This window comes from Danio aesculapii, chromosome 14, assembly GCF_903798145.1.
Source record: "Danio aesculapii chromosome 14, fDanAes4.1, whole genome shotgun sequence".
Taxonomy (NCBI): domain Eukaryota; kingdom Metazoa; phylum Chordata; class Actinopteri; order Cypriniformes; family Danionidae; genus Danio; species Danio aesculapii.
The window spans coordinates 14,339,688-14,362,258 of NC_079448.1; the positions used below are offsets into that span (position 1 = coordinate 14,339,688).

Sequence of the window (22,571 nt, forward strand, 5' to 3'; positions counted from 1 at the left end):
ATCAGTGTCGCTGCATAGTCTCTGGGGGCCTCGGGATGAGTATGCCCAGGTGGAAATATAGAATAAAGAGATTAATTAGCGTAGCTGCTGTCATAGTGTATATAAACGAGATGTAAAAACTTGCGTGGAGCACATTTATGTATCATACCGTTATGTGATGCATTGAGTGTTTGCTTTACTAAAAAAATAGGTCTTTAATCTAGTTTTGAACTGTGAGAGTTTCTGAGCCTCTGACATTATCAGGAAGACTATTCCAGAGTTTAGGAGCCATAAATGAAAAGGCTTGACCCCCTTTACTTGACTTTGCTGTTCTAGGTACTACCAGAAGCCCTGAGTTTTGAGATCTTAGAGAACAGGTTAGATTGTAGCGAGACAGAAGGTTGGTTAGAAAAACAAGCTAGATTATTTAAAGCTTTATAGGTAAGAAGCAATATTTTAAAATCAATACGAAACTTATATGGATATAGTAGTGCTTGTTATAAACGATGTATCTCTTTACTTCGTTACTTTGGAAAAATGAATTTGCCCTCATAATCTTTAATCAAATGTCAAACCCTCCTTGAAATGACTTTTCTTTACTTTTGATCACATGGAATGCCTTTAGGGCGGGGCTATCTGTGCATGTCTTGTTTCTGCTCTGCCTGTATGGTAGGCAGTGGTTCGAACAAATTCGGTGCGGTTCTGTTTGTAAAAATGAGCTATTCCTCTTGTCATCATCAGGATCTCAAAAAATTCTGTACAAGAGGGGGCCCAATGTTGATTCCTCTGTGGTGGACCGTAATCATCAACAGCTGTGCAAACTGGCATTCAAATCCTTGTCCTTGTCCTCTATTTTGTTAGCAACATCCATCTTTTCAATTTGGATGTACATCACAATTGGGGGAAAATGGAGTCTTAAGGCTGATTTATCCTTCTGCGTCAAGTGCATGCATATAGTCCGATGCAGCCTTCGCATAGTCGCATAGCCCTCACCGTGGCTGACGCGCACCTCTCAAAACACGTAACTACACGTCGCAACGATCTGTGATTGGTCGGCTTGGTGGCGTTGATGAGTGTGGGCGTGACCGAGAGCCACGTGAGTGAATGTTTACAAGTGTTGAGTCCCGTGAAGGAGCTTCAGGTGGAAACTTTTGTTTTGTGTTTACCTTATGATTAAAGTTGTTGCACGTCTGCCAGTTCCCGCCTCAGAATGAGCGAGTTTTAGCTACTTGTACATTAAGGTAGCATTCAGAAAAAACAAAACACCTGTGAAGAAACTCGACACAGAGGAACATCAAAACCTCACTGCCAGCTAGCCTTTTGAAAGTGTTATTGCAGAGCAGCAAAAACAACACGCAGAAGTAAAAATGAATGGCAACGCGCACAGCATGCACCGTGGGTCACGCCGATCACTTGACGCATAAGTATAAACCAGCCTTTAACTTCCACTTCATGCTGACTCTAAAAGTAATCTCAAATTATATCAGAGTTGCTACAGTAGGTCCACGTATATTTTTTTCAGCCCAATGATAACTCAAAACTTTTTACAAAGGGAAAGGGAAAAGTGTTATGGCTTATACTCTTATTTCTTCATTGACATTAAGCTACTTTGAAACATTACATCTACATTGTTACATACATACAGCGCTTAATAAATAAAGATTAATTGAATTAAAGGTTTACCATATCTTCTTTGATATTTTGTGAAACAAGTATTTATAGAGAAAATGTATGTGTTAAAGGGACTGACTGACTTTACACATACTAAACAACACTTATAATTCCTTTCTCCAGTGTGATCCACTCATTTAATACATGATGTCATCTGGCAGTTTAATCTGGCACTTCCAGTTATTTTTGGGTCGCCAGTTATGTATTTCAGGATCAATATCCATTAAAGGAACAGTCCACTTTGGTAAAAAAGGCTCCTATTACATGTTATGGGGGAAAAAAGTTGATTACTACACTGAAATGAGAGCGTAGTTCCTAGCCATATCAGCCTAGAAAATAGTCACTTTTAATTTTCCATCAGTCTTCATTCACAATATATAGAAAAGTCAAGCTTTAAATAGAAATGTATCAAAATTCCTTGGTCATTTAGCAGGATGCTAATGGTGTTATATGATTAAATGGTCTAAGCTAAGCTTAGTTAAAAGTGCTCCTGCCAGAGCTGGAGATCTAAGATTTTTGATGAACTCAAATGTTTTACTCTTGAGAAGTTGTAAAATGAGGCTATTTTGTTCCTTCAAGAAACAGTTCGGTTTTGCATTTGCATATTGTCATTCACACAAGCATAAAGTTTAATGTTTATAGTTAGAGGTAGGCCTATATTTGAATCTTAACCCCCAAATATGATCTGTAGTAATACTGATGCATTCCTCAGCCAATCTTTTACCACAGTCAATCAAACCTGAGGCTGATTTGAGCCATGTGAATGTCATTTCTTTTCTATTGAATTGAATGTGAAAAGCAGTTTTTGGTGCACTCCACATGCAGAGGAATGTAGATTGAAAATGGAAATTGCGCATTAAGAGAGCAACCATTCGCAGCATAATTTAAACACTCCTAAAACGGGACGCGGAAAATATCATTCTGATTTACTGCCAAGTTAACTCCATCATTTCAAATTTATCAATCAGCGCAAGTTAGCATCAGCAGTTTCATTTAATATTACATCAACCTGTCACGGGACTCCAGCTCATCTGTGGCTAATCTTTTCCCTTTCTTTTTTCAAAATGACATCGGCTCTCTCATCCGAAGAGAAACACTTTCATTTGAAAAGCATTTTGTCTGTTCCTCTCCTCCTTTCTCTCTCTCTTTCTCTTTCTCGCCATTCCTTTCACAACAGAGCTTTTATCTCTCCCTTTATCCCGGCGTTCCTGTCAGGACGTTATCTCTCTCAAAATTTACATTTTAATTACAAGGCCTGCTGAACTCAGGAAAATCAATAACGCCACCATTGGCAGCTCAACTCTATGTCTACTGCTGGGCCTCTCTATTTCCTCTTATTGATTTATCTCTTTAGCACCTGCAACTTTATTGCTTCAGACAAATAGCTACCATTTTGGTCAATTTGAACAGAAAAAGAGAGGATTTGGTCGTATTTCATGATTCTGCACACCCGAGCATTGCTATGATGCCGTAAGTCATTGAGGGAGCGAGTGAAGCTGGATTAACTGTAGGATCAAGATGGGGATTGTGGTAATTCGGCCATACGTTTCTCATCCTGTCGTAGGACTGTCGTTTATTTCCTTTGGTTTATGTCTGTTGAATTGGACGACATTGCGTTTGCTAAGACATCACTGTTACTAGATGGTTTATGTTTAGGGTTAGTGATTTGTTGAAGTAATCAGTACACAATGTTTGTGATCGGACTTAAATCTGAAGGAGGAACTTGACGATATCCAGAGAATAGAAAAGACTTTAGTGATTAACCATCTAGTTTTGCAAGTGCAGATGAACAGAGATGGGCATGCATATTAAAAATAAACAAAATACTTCACTTATCAATTAAAAATATATATCAAAATATAAATTTCAAATAAAGAATGTATGAAATGCCTGAAAATTGGCAACCGAAGGATGAATTAATTTATTTTAGAAACAAAGTTTTGCTTCAAGTTTTTTTTTATTTCATCTACTGCAAACACATAAACACAAACACACGCACACAAACACATACATATACAGTGCTCAGCATATATAAGTACACCCCAACAAATCTATCTTTTAAATTCATATTTTTTAATAGGAAGCTACAATATTATCTGTGCATATACATTAGATTAGTCAGCACTGAAGCCAAATCTGGAGCTTATCTAACCAAATAACTTATGATAATGGTACAAAAACTAGTACACCCCAATGCAATGTATTTGTTATAGAAAAATATTAAATACAAATTTAAAGAGAGAAGAAATCGAGAGAAGCAAAAAAAAATATATGTAAAAATGTAGTTTAAATTTTGTAGGCTTTAATTGTTTTTTTGCAATATTTAGCTTGAATTTAATTGTAATATCTTTCCATTTTTAAATATGTTTGGTGACGAAAATATTATTTTAATAAATATATTTGTTTAATAAATCTGTTTTGTTTCAATGCACCAAAATACATTGCCTTTATTCACTGAGAAATGGATAAAAATTAAAATTTTCAAAATGTGGTGTACTCAATTATGCTGAGCACTTGATATATATTTTCTCTATATACATAATGCTTTTTTATACTGTAAATGCTGTTTATTATATGGCCTTACCCTACCTCTACCCCTAAACTCAACACTCACAGGAAACTTCTGAATTCTGAATGTTAAAAATAAGGTTTAATTTTTAAGCAATTTGTCCTTGTAAACCACCTTAGTAGAGTACAGTCATGTTATAAAAAAAGACACAATCACACTTGTTCCTAAATCCCAAACTTATTAATGATAGTTGGACTGGTTTTCTGGCTAGCTGTGGAAAACAATCAATTGAAATTGACTTGATTGCAGTCATTCTATTCATTTTAAATATTTAGATCTCTTGCTGCAAAAAAAAAATAAAAATAGTAAAAGAGTTGTATGAGACAGATATACTGAAACTGACAAGGACAAGTGGAGTTGTGAAAATTATCAAATGTTATACAGTTAATTTAGAATCAGAATCAGAATCAGAAGCCAACTGTGCTTTACACACACAAGGAATTTGTTTTTGGTACAGAAACTTCCAGTGTACATAAAGTGACAAGTGACAACACGAAATAAATATGAGAAAGATGACAAACATTAGACAGAGATGCAATTAGACAGAAGAGCTCTGGAGGATGAATTGTATGGACAGATTTGAAATAAATACACAAGTTATAAGGTGCTATTTACAAATGCATATAAGAAAGTATTTTATTATATATTGTTATAAGGTACTGTGTACAAGTGCGTATGAGAAAGTATTGCACATGTTAATTGCACAGTAGGGCAGTATTTAACTGTTTATGAGGTAGATAGCCTGAGGAAAGAAACTTATAAAATTATATTATATTGTATTGTATTGTATTATATTATATTATATTATATTATATTATATTATATTATATTATATTATATTATATTATATTATATTATATTATATTATATTATATTATATTATATTATATTATATTATATATTCAGTATTATATGGATTTGAATAAAAATTATAATAATTTATTCATTCAATCAATCAGTTGAATCAAAAATGCTCTTTTTAATACATTTTATTAAGTTTTTTTTTATTTTAAATAATAGTATTGATTCTCAAAAATAACACCAGTCAGATAAAGAATATATTTTGAATCAAGACAATACAAATATAACCCTGACGAAGCAATTAGTCCTCAAGATGTCTACTGAAGTCTGGATACATTTTTCATGATTGTTAATAATTTTTTTATTCATTTAGCTGCTTATATCTCACCCTGCATTTATTCACCTTTAAAAATTGTAACTTCACTCTGGAAATCCTGTTTTCTATCAATTAACAGCAACGCTTTCTTTGGTCTTATCAGACATTTCAGTAATTTTTTTTTTGTTATTATTATTGCTGTAGACTATATTTAAATAACCTTTTCTAAACGAACAGCAGCATTGTTTATTATTATTATTATTATTATTATTATTACTAGTAGTCGTAGTAGTAGTAGTAGTAGTAGTAGTATTAATATAAGTAGAAGTAATAGTAGTAGTAGTATTAATATAAGTAGTAGTAGTAGTATTAAGTAGTACTAATACTACTGCAAATAGTAGTAATATTTAATTTGACCATTTCTAATTATCCTCGTCAATATCTTTGGCAGTTATCTGAAACTACTGCTCATGAAATAAAAACAGACTAAGGTTCTTATATGCCCACCCACATGACTGTTTATTCATGTCAGGTGTCTTTAAATAAGGTGTCTTAAGAGGACTTTATGGTACTTTAATGTTTTTTATTTGATCTCTGTCTGGAAGCAGAACAGCTTTAGAGTGACTCTCAGATCTCTTTGTCCCGCTTAAGACCACCTTAAGCCCCTGCACACTCCTGCTAAAACCCCCTCAGTGCATTAGACTACAAGAGGATGTGTTGGGTTTTTCATGTAGAAGCATTAATTAATAAAGCTGGTTGAATTTTGTGTTCACAATATTTGAATCCTAAACATTTATAAAGCTTTCTTCTTATTGTTTCTCATAGGGCTTGATGAAACTCCTTCGACATCAACCTCTGGGACGCAAACAAAACCTTCAAGACCTGTGGTCAAATGTGCTGTTCCTCCAGTATCCTCCAGTCTCTCTCGGCTGAAGAGGAGAATGTGTGATGAAGAGCAGGATCCCACCTGTGCTGCTGCAACCCTGCGTGTGTTAAAACAGAGGCTCCACCCGGCACCGTCCACAAGGTGATTTCTACATCCACATGCCCTGTTTGATCAATATGAAGTAGACAAGAAAATTGATAAATAAAAAAACAGTAGGAAATTGAGTGCTAGCAGTGATAGACTAAAATATTTGAAAGTTATCCAATTCTCAGAACAGAATTTCATAAAATATTGTGTAAATATTACGTATTATTTTCAGCCTGATTTCACAAGGAAACATGACTATTTGGGTAATATCAGAAAAGTGACTAATTTGTGTAAATTAATTTGTATAAAAAAATAAGATTTTAAAATCTAAGCCTAACCTTCATTGGGGGATGAGCAAATCATACTAAAATGTAAGAATGAGATTGTATGTCGGCGCCAGTGGGGTAGTGCGTCGACACATGCACTCCGGTCCTATGCCGATCCTTCCCTCTCTCTGCTCCCCATGCTTTCCTGCCTCTCTACTCAATACTCTCTACTGTCCTGTCAAATAAAGGTGAAAAACCCCGAAAATGTATTATATATATATATATATATATATATATATATATATATATATATATATATATATATATATATATATATATATATATATTTAAAAAAAAGAATAAGAATTTACAATTAGCCTTGAAATAAAAAAAGTTATAAATTGCTATGTGATTGTGTTGATTGTTATATGTCTTTGAGTTATTATGTAACTAGTATAAGTATTATGAGTTACATCATTTGTAATTAACAGTGGTGTAAAGTAACAAATTAGAAATACTCAAATTACTCTGTGTAGTTTTTCTCAGAAATTGTTATTTAGTAGTTTTAAAAATGTGTTCTTTTACTCTCCCTTAAGTACATTTTTAATGCTGTATTTGTACTCCACTACTTTTCTTCAACCTGCAGTAACTACTTTATTATTTCCTCTCTATGGGGATTAGTAAAAGCAGCACATAGAAAGTAAATCGCATCATACTGAACTACCTTAAGACATGCAGCAAACTGTTTGGAAGCATTAAACATGTCCAAGAAGATACTTTACACGCAATGACCCAGAGACTGTTTAGACTGAATGTCACCAATGAGATGGTTTTATATTCACACGTTCGCTCATTTAACGATCTCTATATTATTTACCTCGCTACTTAGAATTTTTGATCTGAATTAGCATGTAGGTATGTCTTCAAAACAACATTAGCACTATCCAATTGACTGTGAACAATGTTGTATTTTGATAGTAATTGGCTGCAAGTATGATTTCCCTATTTAGAATTTGCAAAGAATACTTTTCTGAAATTATATTATTTAGGAGAATATCTGAATATAAAACCAACTTTACCTCTATACCGATGAGAAGATGACAGACGTTTACTGTATGATGACCGAAATAGCCTTAAACAATAACTAAATGCACTACAGAATGTCACGTTTACACACTCACGCACACATTACATGTAAATGCAGCAACCTTTCCCAGCGTAATACTCACTACTCTTGAGTACTTTTACAAGGGCTACTTTTTACTCATGTTTTGAGTAATATTTACAACAGATACTTTTAAATCTACTTGCACTACATTTTTGGGCAAGTAATGGTAGTTTTACTTGAGTATAATTTGTCAGTACTCTTTCCACCACTGGTAATTAGTTACTGTAATTAATTCACTTCACTAAAAAACTAAAGTAAGGAGTTACTTACTTATTCATTTTAGGTCATTTAATTACCTATAACATACTTTCGTAAAATACTGTTTGTAAATTCAACAGTTCTGTAAAAATCTGTTTAACAATTTACACAAATGTTTTTGCAGAATAATTCTTTTTCAACCAATGAAACTTATAATTGTAAGACAGTTGCGAATGTTTAAGAAAAATAAACATTGTAAAAATGATTAGTTACTTTGCTTAGAAAACGGTTGTCTTAAAAATGACGAATTGACTTTAAAGTAGTGAATTGAAACTTGGAACTGTAAAGTTAACTTAACTATGCATGGGATGACCGCGGTTTGGAAAAGTCAAGGTTTTAAAACCTCTAAAATTTTGTTATATCGTTTCTAAGGTACTGTATATGTAAGGTTTTTTTATGTATTTTTATGTGTTGTAAATGAAATCTGTTTTTGAAACTAATTAAAAGAGCAAAAGTCAATAATTTATTTTAACTATTTAGCCTGACATGTTTACTGTTTCTAAATATTATAAATATTTCCTTAAAATAAGGTTATACTGTCAGAAACTAATACCGGTCCATGCCTAAACTTAACTACGTTTGTGTAATTATGCACATATTTCATACTTCATTTTTAGTGATGGTTTTACTTACTTTTTTAAAATAAAACCAGCAAATTGCTTTTCTCTGAGTATTGTAACTACCAATATATGCTATGTATGAAATACGGTGTCATTGCTTAAACGTTTCAAAATTGTAATTCTAATTTAATGATTCTCTTTGTTCATTAAACAAGCAGTGTTTTGTTCGCTATAAAAATGTTACTTATTTAATAATTAAATATTAATTATTTGTTAAAAGGTCCTGTTTAAAAGAGTTTGATTTATATTGTCTTTATTTTTACTTTCTTATTTGTATTGAGTGCATTATTGTATGCCTTATTAATATAGAAGACGAGTAATTAAATTACTTTTCTGGCATATTATTTGGAATTTAAATACAATTTTAATTATGTCGTTAGTATTTATTTACTTTTTTAAAGACCCATCACTGGTTGAGCACTACCAAAATTTATTTTAGATATTTAAAAATATGCAATTTCAAAATTATTAATTCACTTTTTTTTCTTTTTTTTGTGACCCTGGACCACAAAAGCAGTCAAAAAGCTTTTTTAAAACTGAGGTTTATACTTAAAAGGCTGAATAAATAATCTTTTTCTTTGAAGCTTTACCTTATTTTATTCATATTTATTTACTTTTAATGTTACTAAATAAAATACAACTCTGTTATTTCATCTAAGCTCAGGTCCATTACATAATAATAACTCATACAACGTTTAATTTTAATCCTGTATCTGTAAATGCTAGAATTATCTTTAGCCTTTTTCATCGTAAATAAATTTATGTACAGCGTTATTTTTTTTATCTAAAGAATCTAATTTAATCTTTTTTTCAGTGTGTCTGATGGCTCTTCTGAGTCTCCGGTGAGCAGCAGTGACCAGAGCAACATGACCAAAAACAAAGCCTCATTCAAGGCCCCTGTCGTCCCATTTGGAATGGATCTTTACTACTGGGGTGAAGAGCAGCCCACCGCCGGCAAAATAATCAAGTATGCTCTCCGAGAATGTTTCAAACGTGCATTCATCAGTCTCTTATTGAAGTATGAATGGATTGTGTGAACGGCCACTAGAGAGCACCATTGTATGACCACAGACTTCAGATCAATTCCTATTCACCTAAATGAAGTGCTGAAAACATTGATCTAAACCCCGATTCAGGATTTACGCTCATAGTATAAAACTCTCTTATGGTAATGGAAAACCTGGAAATATTTGGGAATAGTCATTTTAAGGGTTCTCATGGAAATCAATAAAAAACATGAAAATTTCTATGGTGAAAACACATTTTTATACACATACTAAAATTCATATTGTAAAGGCATTTCTGTATGAGGATTGTTTTCAAATTTTCTGAAGAATCATACAGTTCATGCAGTTCCTTTTATAAAAACCCTGTCTTTACTGGTTTTCAGGCAAACCTCACAACATCAGTTCTGGGTTCCTCATGAGGTGGAGGAGGAAGTGGAGAACAAGGAACTTTCTGCACAGATGAAGTCTAGATGTATCACTTACGCTGGGAAATTCAGACCAGTGGAGCACAAATGCAAAGCACCAATGCCCAATGGATCTTTGTGTGAGCGTCAAGATAGAGTAAAGGTCAGAAAAAGAACTGTAATAATGTCCTAATAAAAAAAACTATAATAATAATGAATGTTTTGGCCATATTATGGCTTTTATTGTTACTGCATGGTGTAAATAAATAGATATGAGCAGGACGCTGATCAAATAAAGCGCTGAATTGAAATGGGATGTGATTTCAGTGCCCGTTCCATGGACACATTATCCCTCGGGATGAGCTGGGCAGGCCTGTTAACCCTGAAGATGCACTGCGATTGGAGAGGGAGAAGAGGAAACGTGAGGAGGAGCAGCCAGGTTAGACAATTGATACAACCTGTTTAACAATAATCTTTTGACTTTATTGATGGGACACAATTTTTCTTTTGTTTTTTTTTTTTTTGTTTTTTTCAATATGACAACAGCATAAACACACAAACAAAACTATTTAAAAAATCTTTATTTCACCCCAATATTTTATCTTTTATTTATTAAAAGGCACTAAAAATGATCTTATTCCTATTTTATTTATAAATTTATTGTATGTGAAACAATAACAGGTGACGCAGTAGGTAGTGCTGTCGCCTCACAGCAAGAAGATTGCTGGTTCAAGCCTTGGCTGGGTCAGTTGGCGTTTCTGTGTGGTGTTTGCATGTTCTCCCCGCATTCGCGTGGGTTTCCTCTAGGTGCTCCAGTTTCCCCCACAGTCCAAAGACATGCGGTACAGGTGAATTGGGTTGGCTAAATTGTCCGTAGTGTATGATGTTTCCCAGAGATGGGTTGCAGCTGGAAGGGCATCCGCTACATAAAACGTGCTGGATAAGTTGGCGGTTCATTCCACTGTGGTGACCCCGGATTAATAAAGGGACTAAGCCGAAAAGGACATGAATGAATGAATGAATGAATGAAACAATAACAAGAATTCTTCAAAACAAATGACAAAATCTGGAAAACAGCTTCTTTTTATATTTGTGAAATCTCCTTTTTCAGCTGAATGATTACTCACTATCCTTTGGCTTAGTCCCTGATTTTCATTATCAGGGGTTCCCACAGTGGAATGAACCACCGAGTGATGAATAATTAGAGGATAAATATATACTTTCAAATATTTTAAGAATATGTTTTAATAATTTAATGATAGATTTGCATGTTCATGATTCTCTGATTCAGGTTAATTGTCATATGTTGGTCTAGACAGAATCTGCAGATTACATTTTGCTATTTCTGTGCCAAACTTTGAAAAAAAAAAACAATTGTGGATTTATGCGGAAAGATTTTGAGAGTATAGAAGCTGAAAACTTCAAAACACAAATTAAATAGCTTTTAAACTTTTATTTAAGGTTTACAATGCAAATCCATTATAACTATTTATTTGGTAAACAAAGCTAGCAAGTCTCTGATATAATTCATCCACTTAAAAACAATAGAAATGATTACTTCTACAAAATGTATGGTACATTAATTAGCTTAACATTTGCATTATTATTCCTTAATCGTACTGAAATAATTATAAGAACTAAATAAATATATATGTAGACACATTTACAAGTAAATACAACAGGGAAATAAGTATTAAATACGTCACAATTTTTTGGAGAAAACATATTTCTAAAGGTAGTGTTGACTTTTCCCCGGATGTTCTAAACAACCAAATAAATCCATATATGCAAAGAAAACAAATCTAATTAGTTTATAAATTAAGTTATGCATAATAAAATGAAAAGATTGAACACATGAAGAAAGGGAAGTGTAGAAAGGCAGTGATGGTCCAGACAGCCGCTGAAATCTCGCAGTATTCTTTAGCAACCATCTGCCCTTCATCATTGTAAATTAATATCAGCTGCTTCAGTCCAACATCTACATTATCAGGATGATGAAGATGAAACCAGGGTGGACATTTCAGCAAGACAATGATCCAAAACACGGCCAAGAAAACTCTCAAATGCTTTCAGAGAAAGAAAATCAAGTTATAGATTGGCCCAGCCAATCACCTGATGTTTGAATGCAATAGAAAACACAAACTAAAGATTACTACTAAATATTAGATAGATAAGACCAACAGAACCTTCAAGATTTTTACACTCACACTTGTTGAAGCCTGTAAAAAAACTCACACCAGTGAAAGTCATGTGACTTTATTCTACATATGTGAGGTGTCTTTCAGCTGCCACCACCAAATGAGCCCATTATATAAAGTATTAAGTAAGTTTTAGTAGTTTAGTATTTTCCCCTTGTGTCATTTCATTGTTTTACAGAACAAATTTTTCAAAGATTTTAGTTTTTTTGTTTTATTTTTATTTTTATGTTTGTTTTCTTGGGTTTTTACCAATCTCTGGTTCAATTCCATGTCAACAGCTCCTTTAAAAATATTTTTTTGCATGGAATAACATTAATGACCTGTTCAATACTTATTTTTCCCGCTGTAAATAGATTCAACAATAAGCTCAAAAATCTGTGGAGGTTTTTGCTGATTTCTGTGGGTGCAGATTCCATCTGGGCTATTCTAGTAAATAATTTATATGAATAGTTTCATATATTTTTAAAATAAGATATAAACCTTTAATATAAACCTTTAACCGTTTTTAACCTATTAAAATGGTAAAATCTAAATATTCTAATGCTGCAAATCAAAGATCTAAAAATATCATAATTGTAATCATTATCACAAGATAAAATGTTTTATATTGAAATTCTAAATGCTGATCTGCAGCAATGTTGTGTTGAAAATGATATACATGTTTGAATAAAGCAAGCAGCATTTAGCTGTTTATGCTTTTTTTGAAAAGTAAAAAGCATTTGTCGCATTGCCAAAATATGTATTTATCCTACTGCATATTCATAAGGATATTCATATACTGTAAACCATACACGCGTGAAAGTAAACACTCAGAAACATGCAGTACATCCATTTTATACTCAATTAAATGCTAGCTTTTGATCGGATTATTGCATTGACTACACTGCAGAATTGGTTTTATTCAAAATAATTGTTCACCCACATTTATTTATCTTAATATATGAAAAAATAATTATCTTTTCATCAACTCACAAACACTCTGCTGTTCCTTCATGAACCTGAAAACCATGCGGCCTTACGAAATTGACATCAAACCTGAAAGCTTGATAATCTCCTTTCATTTTCCTTCATTTTAACAAAGACCCAAGTCCTCTTACACTGTCAAAAGCCCTTTAGTAACCTGCATCCAGGCCAAATCCTAGACATCCATTACCCACAATCCCTTCTTTTAACGCGCCGAGTGGACAACAGACCAATGAGGAGGCTGCGTGACTCCAGGAAGAGATGAACTGATGGAATCCCATCCAAGTCATCATCAATACTGGGATAATAGGACAGGCTGCATCTCACTCTGCCGCTCCGCTTTTCACTTTTCTCTTTCTCTCTCCGGCTTCTTTTCTTGTGGAGTCGGGTGCTAAAAGCCAATTAAGTCGCGTCTCCGTGCTGTCACTGGAGCGTCGGATGTGCTTTCTTTGGCCACAGTTTACTTGTTAACAAACAGTTATCTGAGGCAACTGACTTCGGGGGCCCGCTGACCACTGGCTTGTGAAATAGCATCTTTTGTAACTAAGTAAGCTATCGATCCACTTGACTCCATCACGCCCTCTGCCCGTCGACATGCCGGTTGTCAAGGTAACCACAGGACACCCCACCCTGGTGATGCCCATCAGTTCCCTGACTGAACACTTGCTCCCCTGCTGCGCCATTGATTTCTGCTTCAGCCTTCCCCAAATACTTCAGCTGCTCTTCATTCTCAACACTGTATTTGTTTCGCTGCGTCTAACGTCACATTTATTTGGTGTGAATGTCATTTAATGGTTTGAGTTTTGAATTAGAGTTTAAAAAGCAGTACTCTACAGTAAGTGTGGCCTAAAATCGAGCATCTGTGCTGTTAGATTTCAATGTGGTGGAACTTTTGTGGTGGAAATTTGCTGAAGCGTGTAAAAAAATCCTTTGAATTACAGTAGGGCTTTTCACTCTGCTCTTATGCTGTCTTCATATTTGATGTTGGAATTATCATGCATACAATTTCAGTTCTTGTCAAAAATTGGACATTTGTTTTTATTTGTTTGTTTATTTACAATGCACTTGACATTGTTATAGGAAGCTGCGTACATAGGGCATATAGCATGAAGCTTGCAGCTTCGCCCCTGGTTTGACTGTACTTGACAAACGTACAGTATATACAGAGCCACAAACAACATGTAATTCAGTCTGCATACTAAAGAAAAATTTAAACCTGACCAGCCTGAATGAATAATACTTAAAGGGGTGGTGCAGAGTGTATTTTTAAGGCTTGGTTGTGTTTATAAACTGCAAAGCAACCTGTGCTCATCATGCTCATGAAAATCACATTATTTCTTCATATATCTTATTTTGATTATATACAGATACTCAGCTACTCATATTTCCTAGTTCCTCCGAAAGGCCTGCCCTTAAGAGGCTGTGATTGGTCAGCTAACATAATGTGCTGTGATTCATGGATCAGCTCTACGTCACTAGGAAAAACATCACGCCCCTAAACCTAAACGCGCTTTTGGTTCTGTGTAAATGCTGCCAGTCAGAGTAGCTGTTAACATATCAGTTTGTGCCTGAATTAGACAGAAAATGACACCTCATGCCTGCTCTCTAAAACAAAATCTGACATGTCTTTTACATGTATTCGGAATAAGCTAGTGTAAGTAATATGAAATGTTCACATATCTTTTGCTAGTTTGTTATTTAAGATGTAGACCGTACTGAAAGCGGCCGCATAGAGAGACACTCCAGCGCTGCTGAAGACTGTGGGTGTTTACAGGGGTTTGAAGGATGAATACGAATTTGCAGATAAACTGTTAACTGTGGCAAACAGCATATCCCGTTGTTTACATTCTTGTTTACGTCCTTGCTACAATAAACTGTTAACGCAAGAAACTGTGCATGTAATAGATCAATTTTAACAAGTAAAAATACTTACAGGTTGTGGCTCACAATTCACAGCTTCATCTATTTTGGTTGGAGGAGTTTTTAGCCAAATCCAGCACTAAACTGGGAAAGATTCTGGAAGCTGTCCTTTGTCAAATGCTAGCTATATTATTTTTTATAATTGTCTGGTACATAATTAAAATTAAATTGTAAGCTCTTCTCTCTGTTTGTCATGTCATTTGAAAGTCCAAATACAGAAACAAAACAAGCTCTGTGGAAATAGCAGTGTTTGGATGGCATTTTAGCTTTCTCTGCTACATTACAGCGCCTCTGGCCATGTCCCTTTACTCCGCGGGGTGTATGGGCATGGTGAATGCACCTAACCTGATGCGTTTGTGATCTCACTAACCCGGATGTATTTTGTAGTCCCCAAACTTTGTTCGCTGTAGGCTTTGCTAAGCTAATTCTGTAAGAGCCAATGTCTCCCTTTGCATTAAACTTTGAGCGTATTACATTTAGAGATGTTGTTTATATTCACATAACTACATTACACATAAACTAAAGTTTAATATATATTGTAGTGGACCACCCCTTTAATTTTCACATTGCTGTAAAGATTTTAACCATTCTTTCAGTTTTACCGAAAAACACTGGCAGTTCTGTTTGTAACTTTAAATCAGCAGGCATGTCATTCCATTGATGTGAATCAATCTATCTTAGCATGCATTTGCGCTGCTTTAAGATATATATATATATATATATATATATATATATATATATATATATATATATATATATATAGTCTTGTCATACGAAAGTAGTTTAAATTTGTCTTAATAGACATTTTCTTAATATGGGCACCAGACTAGATATTTAAATAATATGATACCTAGATATTTAAATTCACGCACTTCTTTGGTTTCCTTTTGATCAATTTGGATTTTAAATACATTCAGTGCTTTGTTTAACGAAAAACACATAGAAACTGTTTTGTTGTAATTTAGAGTTAAACAGTTGTCCTGCAGCCACTGGAAAAAACAGACCAGTTGCTTGGTTAACATTTTTTGCAGCCTTCTGTGAAGTTACAAAAATGTATTATCTGCATAGATTTGACAACCAACTTCATTGCAACTTTCAGGTACTGTAAATCATTTATATACAAACAGAAAAGCAATGGTCCCAGTATTGAGCCTTGTGGTTTGCATTTTTGAAGTGTTGACTTCACACTGTTGATTTAAACACATTGCTGTCTGCAATCCAATTATGATTTAAATCTGTTTAGAGCTTGTAAAAAGTTCATTTGTTTCAATTAATTTATGAGAACTTCATCATTCAAAGTATCGAAAACCTTTTTAAAGTCTAAAAATACTGCTCCCACAACCTTTTTTTGATCCAAACTGCTTTTTATCATATCTATAAAATAATATGTTGCCATTTCTGTTGAATATTTTGATCAAATTTCAAATTCCTTAGGGTTCAGCAAATTATTCTTCATTCATTAATTGTTCAGCCACTGACTTTTCTAAATCTTTGGAGATTACTGGAATAATTGAGATGGGCCTATAATTACACACCTCATCCAACTCTCCAGACTTAAAAACAGGGGTCACCACTGCTGTTTTAAAATGTTGTGGAAACTTGTTAGCAAGCCTTAACAAAACTGAACTATGTTTTTTAATAAAAGAAGCAAATAATCCAAATATATCTTTAGCTTTTGAACTATTTATTTGATTAATAATTTTGCTAATTGGATTTTCATCAACCTGTGAAATATAAAAAGATGATAAGTTTCTTACTACTTCATGTGATATACACAGAATTAAAATTTGTTGCGAGTTCTTCTACTGATTTAATTAAAAAAGTATTAAATTCATTTGCAATTCCTAAATTATCATTACTAACTTTCCCATTTATATTCATCTTTGATGTACGTTGATGTTGACTACATTTCTAATTGGTGAGTTTATGTATGAATGAGCTCATGTTATTTAAGTTTTTAAGTTCTATAAGTTTTTAATCACACCAGCTACATCACCTTATGTTGTCAAAGTCCTAAAGTAATGCATATTGACATAGATGAATAACAATTTAAATATCTTCAGTACATTTTGACTTTAAGCCACTGCACCTTTGTTTGTTGTTAATATGCTCCCTCTAGTGGTAAAAAGTATAAAATGTGCCTTTAAAATACTGTTTCAAAGCATGTGGACATGTGGTGGAACTTAAAACTTGAAAAAAAATCCTTTCAAATACAGTAGGGCATTTCACTCTGCTCTTGTACTGTCTTTATATTTGCTGTCAGAATTATCATAAATACAAGTTTCATTTCTTGTCAGAAATTGGACATAAATGGACTCCCATGTTGTATATGTGCTATTCGTAAACTCCAAGATAAATGTAATATCCGAGTTTCTGTCACACCATGCGTCACCTTGTGTTGTCAAAGTCATAAAGGTAATGCATATGTACATGTTGATATGATATATCATTGGTACATTTTGACTTTGATAAGCCACTTCGCCTTTGCTTGTAGTGCATACACACCCTCTAGTGGTGATGTATATACTGTGCCTTTAAAATACTCACTGTTTCAAAGCACAGTCAACACATGTATGTTTTACGCAGCGGATGCCCTTCCAGCTGCAACCCATCACTGGGAAACACCCATTCACTCTCATTCACACACATACACTACAGACAATTTAGTCTACCCAATTCACCTATAATGCATTTCTTTGAACTTGTGGGGGAAACTGGAGCACCCGGTGGAAACTCACGCCATCACAGTGAGAACAAGCAAACTCCACACAGAAATGCCACCTGACACAGCCGAGGCTTGAACCAGCAACCTTCTTGCTGTGAGGCGACAGTTCTATACCCACTGCACTACCGCCACATTTCTGCATTTCTTCCATTCTAAATGTGTGGACCCCAGTAGCATCCTCATGGCATTTTTGTGTTTACATGTATTTTCTGTAGATAATGGAATGGCTGTCTGCAGCTGCTGTCTGTGATGCGCATGTCTTATGCAGATGCGAGCTGTTGACAGAGTAGTGAGCCCTTCTGCACAGCTTAAGTCAAACGCAGGGCCCCCTATCATCCTCAAAGTGAAAACCGGCCCCTGAAGGCACTCGTGTAACGCAGGCCTTTCACCTCCATAAATCCTTATAGGGACGAGCAGCTCCTCCATATTCATCTGAAAGGCAGTTGAAAAAGCTGTTTGTTGCTTGCATGCGCTTCACTACAGACTGATGAACCGCAGTGCTCTGTAGCAATTAAACACTTGGGAGATTGTAAATACTTTAACGGCCCCCATTTCATCATTGCAAGATATGCATGTATCAACAGTAAAGGACAGGCTTAATGAAAAGTTGATGCTTTTAAGACTGGAACTCGCACAAGAAAGATTTATGAAGCATGTACTTGGAGAAATCAGAAACTCTTTAATAGATGAAATGTAACCCCCAAACTTCACCCCTGAACCTACCCCTCATTAGGGAATGAGCAAATCATAATAAAATGTACTAATAAATTTGTACAAATTAATAAGCTAATAAGGCTAATAGATTAGTGGCTAATAGCCACTAAATTAAAAAGTTATGACTTGGCATTTGAGATTGTGTTGGTCTGTTTCAAGTTTATTTTCAGTAAAACATTACTTCATTACCTCAACCTTTTCTATTCCACTGCACTGTACCTTCTATTCTATTTCAATTTTTTTTCTATTCATGAGAAAATGTCTATATATATATATATATATATTTCCCAAATTATGTTTAACAGAGCAAGGAAATTTTCACAGCATGTCTTCTTCCAGAGAAGGTCAAAATTATTAGCCCCGATAAGCTAACTTTTTTTTCGATAGTCTACAAAACAAACCATGGTTATAGAATAAATTTCCTAATTACTCTAACCTAGTTAACCTAAATAACCTAGTTAAGCCTTTAAATGTCACTTTAAACTGTATAGAAGTGTCTTAAAAAATATCTAGTAAAATATTATTTACTGTTATCATGGCAAAGATGAAATAATCCATTAATAAGAAATGTGTTATTAAAACTATTATGTTTTAAAATGTGTTCTAAATGTCTTCTCTCTGTTAAACAGAAATTTGGGGAAAAAATAAATGGGGCTAATAATTCAGGGGGGCTAATATTTCTGACTTCAACTGTATGTATACCATCTCCATTTTGGTCTACTACTTTTTCTATTTTGTTTTACTGTATTAAAGTGTATTTTAACATAAACTGTATTTTAACATTAAACTGTATTAAAACATATTTTATATAGTTATTACCACCATGGTAACAATGTACACTAATAAATTTGTTGCTGGCTTCAATTTTTCAGTTGAATCAAATTAAGTTTACAAGTTGTTTCAACTTTCCCAAAGATGGGTTGCGGCTGGAAGGGCATCCCCTGCGTAAAAACGTGCTGGATAAGTTGGCGGTTCATTCCGCTGTGGCGACCCCGGATTAATAAAGGGACTAAGCCGAAAAAAAAAATAAATGAATGAATGAAGTTGTTTCAACTTACATAAATTAAACACGCCTAAAAGATGAAGTTAAAAAATTATATAACTATTACATATAAACGTTACTTAAAATAAGTTAAAGTAACATTAACATCATATCATTTTCATTAACATATCAACATATAAATTTTTTTATTAACAATTTAAAAAAAATGTATACAATGACATATACAAAATGTTTTTATACAATAACTGTTACATAGCACAAATACACGTGTTAATGTATTTATTAATATAGACAAACAATTGAACAATACATTTAATGCAGCAGTTATTCATTTTTGTTAGTAGTACACTGGAAAAAACTTTCATTCATCAAAAAGATTAAAAAGATTTATGGTAATGATTCACATCTAAATTTTATTACTTGACCCAATGAAAAATAAATAATTTGCCTGACTATTTTATATCTCCATGAGAACAATTTTATATAACCTGGTACAAAGCATATTTGACTTGTTGAAAAAAGTAAATTAATTTAAATTATCTTATGTTCTAAACAAGAAGATATAGCTTTAATCAAAACAACAATTCCCATGAAATGTTCATTCATCCAATTAAAAAGATTTAGGGTTATGGTTTTGCATCTAAATTTGATCACCTGAGCCAATAAAAAATAAATAATTTGCCTTAAACAATATTTTTTAAGTCCATGAAAATACAAAGCATCTTTAGCTTCTGTTTAATACGCATGCACTGGCCTGTGTGAGTAATCTTAACATTTTACATTGGTCAAAACAAATATTTCTTCTTTGAGCTCTTAATCAAAAACATTTATATTTAACTATGTTTTGAGCTTTGTTTTGAAAATGTTTTGAAATATATTACTTGAAAAATAAAACAAATAATAATAAACTGAAATGAATGATAATTGGATGCTTTACATTTTTTTTCAGAGTAGTTAATGAAAATAAAGTCATTTGTTTTTGGCTAATGTTAACTCACAGTGCATTAACTAATGTTAACAAGCACTACTTTAGAGCTTGACTATGTGTTTGTAAATGTAGAAATTAACATGAACTACACTGAAAAAAGTGTTGCATGCAAAACTTGCAAACAATTTATTTGTGTTGAATTTAAACAAACAAATTAAATTGAGCACTGTTCAACTTAATTTGTTTGTTTAAATTCAGCCCAAATAAATTGTTTACAACCACTTAACGTAAAAAAATTGAGTAAATCCAATGAATCATTTATGAATAATTTTTTTCAGTGTACAATTAATAAATGATGTACAAGTATGTTCATTCTTAATTTATTTTAGTAAATATACCAAAATGAAAGATTTAGACTCCAATCAGATCATTATTAAATAGCAAAAACATTTAAGCATAATGCATACAAATTTAGATCTATTTTTAAGTAATGAAGTATGGCAGAAGTGTGTGGTGCATTGTTGGGATTTCACAGAATCTTTCTCCTATTGGTTCAGACTGGCGAGACCCAGAGCTGATGAGGGAGATTGAGGTCGCAACTGGAGAAGATCTGGGCTCCTCTAAGACATACGGGAAGGGGAAGAAGGGCAACAAAGGAAAGTCAAAGAAAAAATACCCAAACCTTACAGACTTAAAGCAAAAAGCCAATACCTCTCGCTCCAGATTAGAGAAGAAAGTCTTCAACAAGTAAGTAACCCACTATAAAAAGCCATTAGTTACTTGAATGCTCTTGAAAATTCTGTCATCATTTACTCACCCTTCACTTCTTCAAAACTTATTTAAGTTTCTTTCTTCTGTTGACACAAATAAAGAGATTTTGAAAAATGTTGGTTGCCGAGACCCATTGACTTCATTAGTTATTTGTTTGTATTTTATTTATTTGTATCTGCATTCTTTAAAATATCTTTTTAATTTTTGGTGATCTATCCCTTAAAAAAGTGAGTAAACCCATTGTCTTAATAGTGAGAAGTTGACTTTACAAGTTGACTTTACTTAAAAAAAGGTGAGTAAACTTGGAACTGTTACTGTACATTGACTCTATTTTAAGGCAACAAGTTTACTCAGTTTTTTTAGGTAGAGTCAACTAATCACTTTTTACAGAAGTCTCAAATAAAAAAAATCACTGAATTTGTTGAACTAATGTCAATAAATGCATTTAACGGTTGAGTAAATGAAGAATTTGAGTTTCATTCACATGGTTTTCTTGTAGGAGCTCCATGAGACGAGTTACCGAGGTCATGAACAAGATGGACAAGAGGAAGCATGAGAAGTTTGCAAATCAGTTCAACTACGCACTGAATTAAAGGATAAAGCAGCACTGCCACATGCAAATGCTTGGGTTATTCCACAGAAAATAAACTGAAGCTCTCCTCAACAACATATAACTGTGCCTCAAATGAAGTACTGTATTTTTTAAAAATGATTTTTAATGCTTGTTATTTTACTTATTTATAAATTGTTTTGTATGTACTTGGTGTATAATGATTTAAATTTTGACCATTTGTATTTAATGAATCCTAATTTTGAATATGAATGTAGGTTTTGTCAATGTATCTGTGTCAACTGTAATGCCTGCGTATTAATGGAGTAAATTTTCTACTTGCTTTATTAAGACATATCTTTGGTCCTTTCCATTTTGACATGAAGATCAAAAACATTTGACAGAAATAATTGAAGGAATAGGTGTAAGTCAAGATTTCCTTAAATTGAACTTTCAGTGTTTAATGTTTGCATGTTCTTTAATAGTTCCACTAAAAACATGCAATTTTCCAAAGTAGTTACTATACACATTTTTATTATTACAATTTGTCACTTTTAGATTAATATGGAAAAAAGTTTACAATAAATTTTCATTTTCTAACATCATTGAACTAAATGAGTAAATGTTTAATAACAATGAGCAGTATTTTCATCAGCTATTTTATTTAGTCTTGGTTTTTGTTCATGAGTGTTGAAGACCAGTTGTATGTAGATGTATTTAGGCTACTTATGATAAGGAGTGATACATTTTTATAAGTGCTACCATTA

The 22,571-nt window shown here is 33.2% G+C and overlaps 1 protein-coding gene across 1 annotated transcript in view; it reads left to right on the forward strand.

Moving 5' to 3' along the window:
* uvssa (UV-stimulated scaffold protein A) overlaps positions 1 to 22,255 on the forward strand; it is a 70,163-nt gene extending 47,908 nt beyond the window's left edge. Inside the window, exons 9-14 of the mRNA XM_056472837.1 lie at positions 6,162 to 6,363; positions 9,436 to 9,588; positions 10,012 to 10,195; positions 10,360 to 10,471; positions 21,041 to 21,230; positions 21,754 to 22,255. Of these exons, the coding sequence (XP_056328812.1) occupies positions 6,162 to 6,363; positions 9,436 to 9,588; positions 10,012 to 10,195; positions 10,360 to 10,471; positions 21,041 to 21,230; positions 21,754 to 21,847 (935 nt within the window). The 3' untranslated portion in view covers positions 21,848 to 22,255. The remainder of the gene's footprint in view (positions 1 to 6,161; positions 6,364 to 9,435; positions 9,589 to 10,011; positions 10,196 to 10,359; positions 10,472 to 21,040; positions 21,231 to 21,753) is intronic.
* The last annotated feature ends 316 nt before the right edge of the window (positions 22,256 to 22,571 follow it).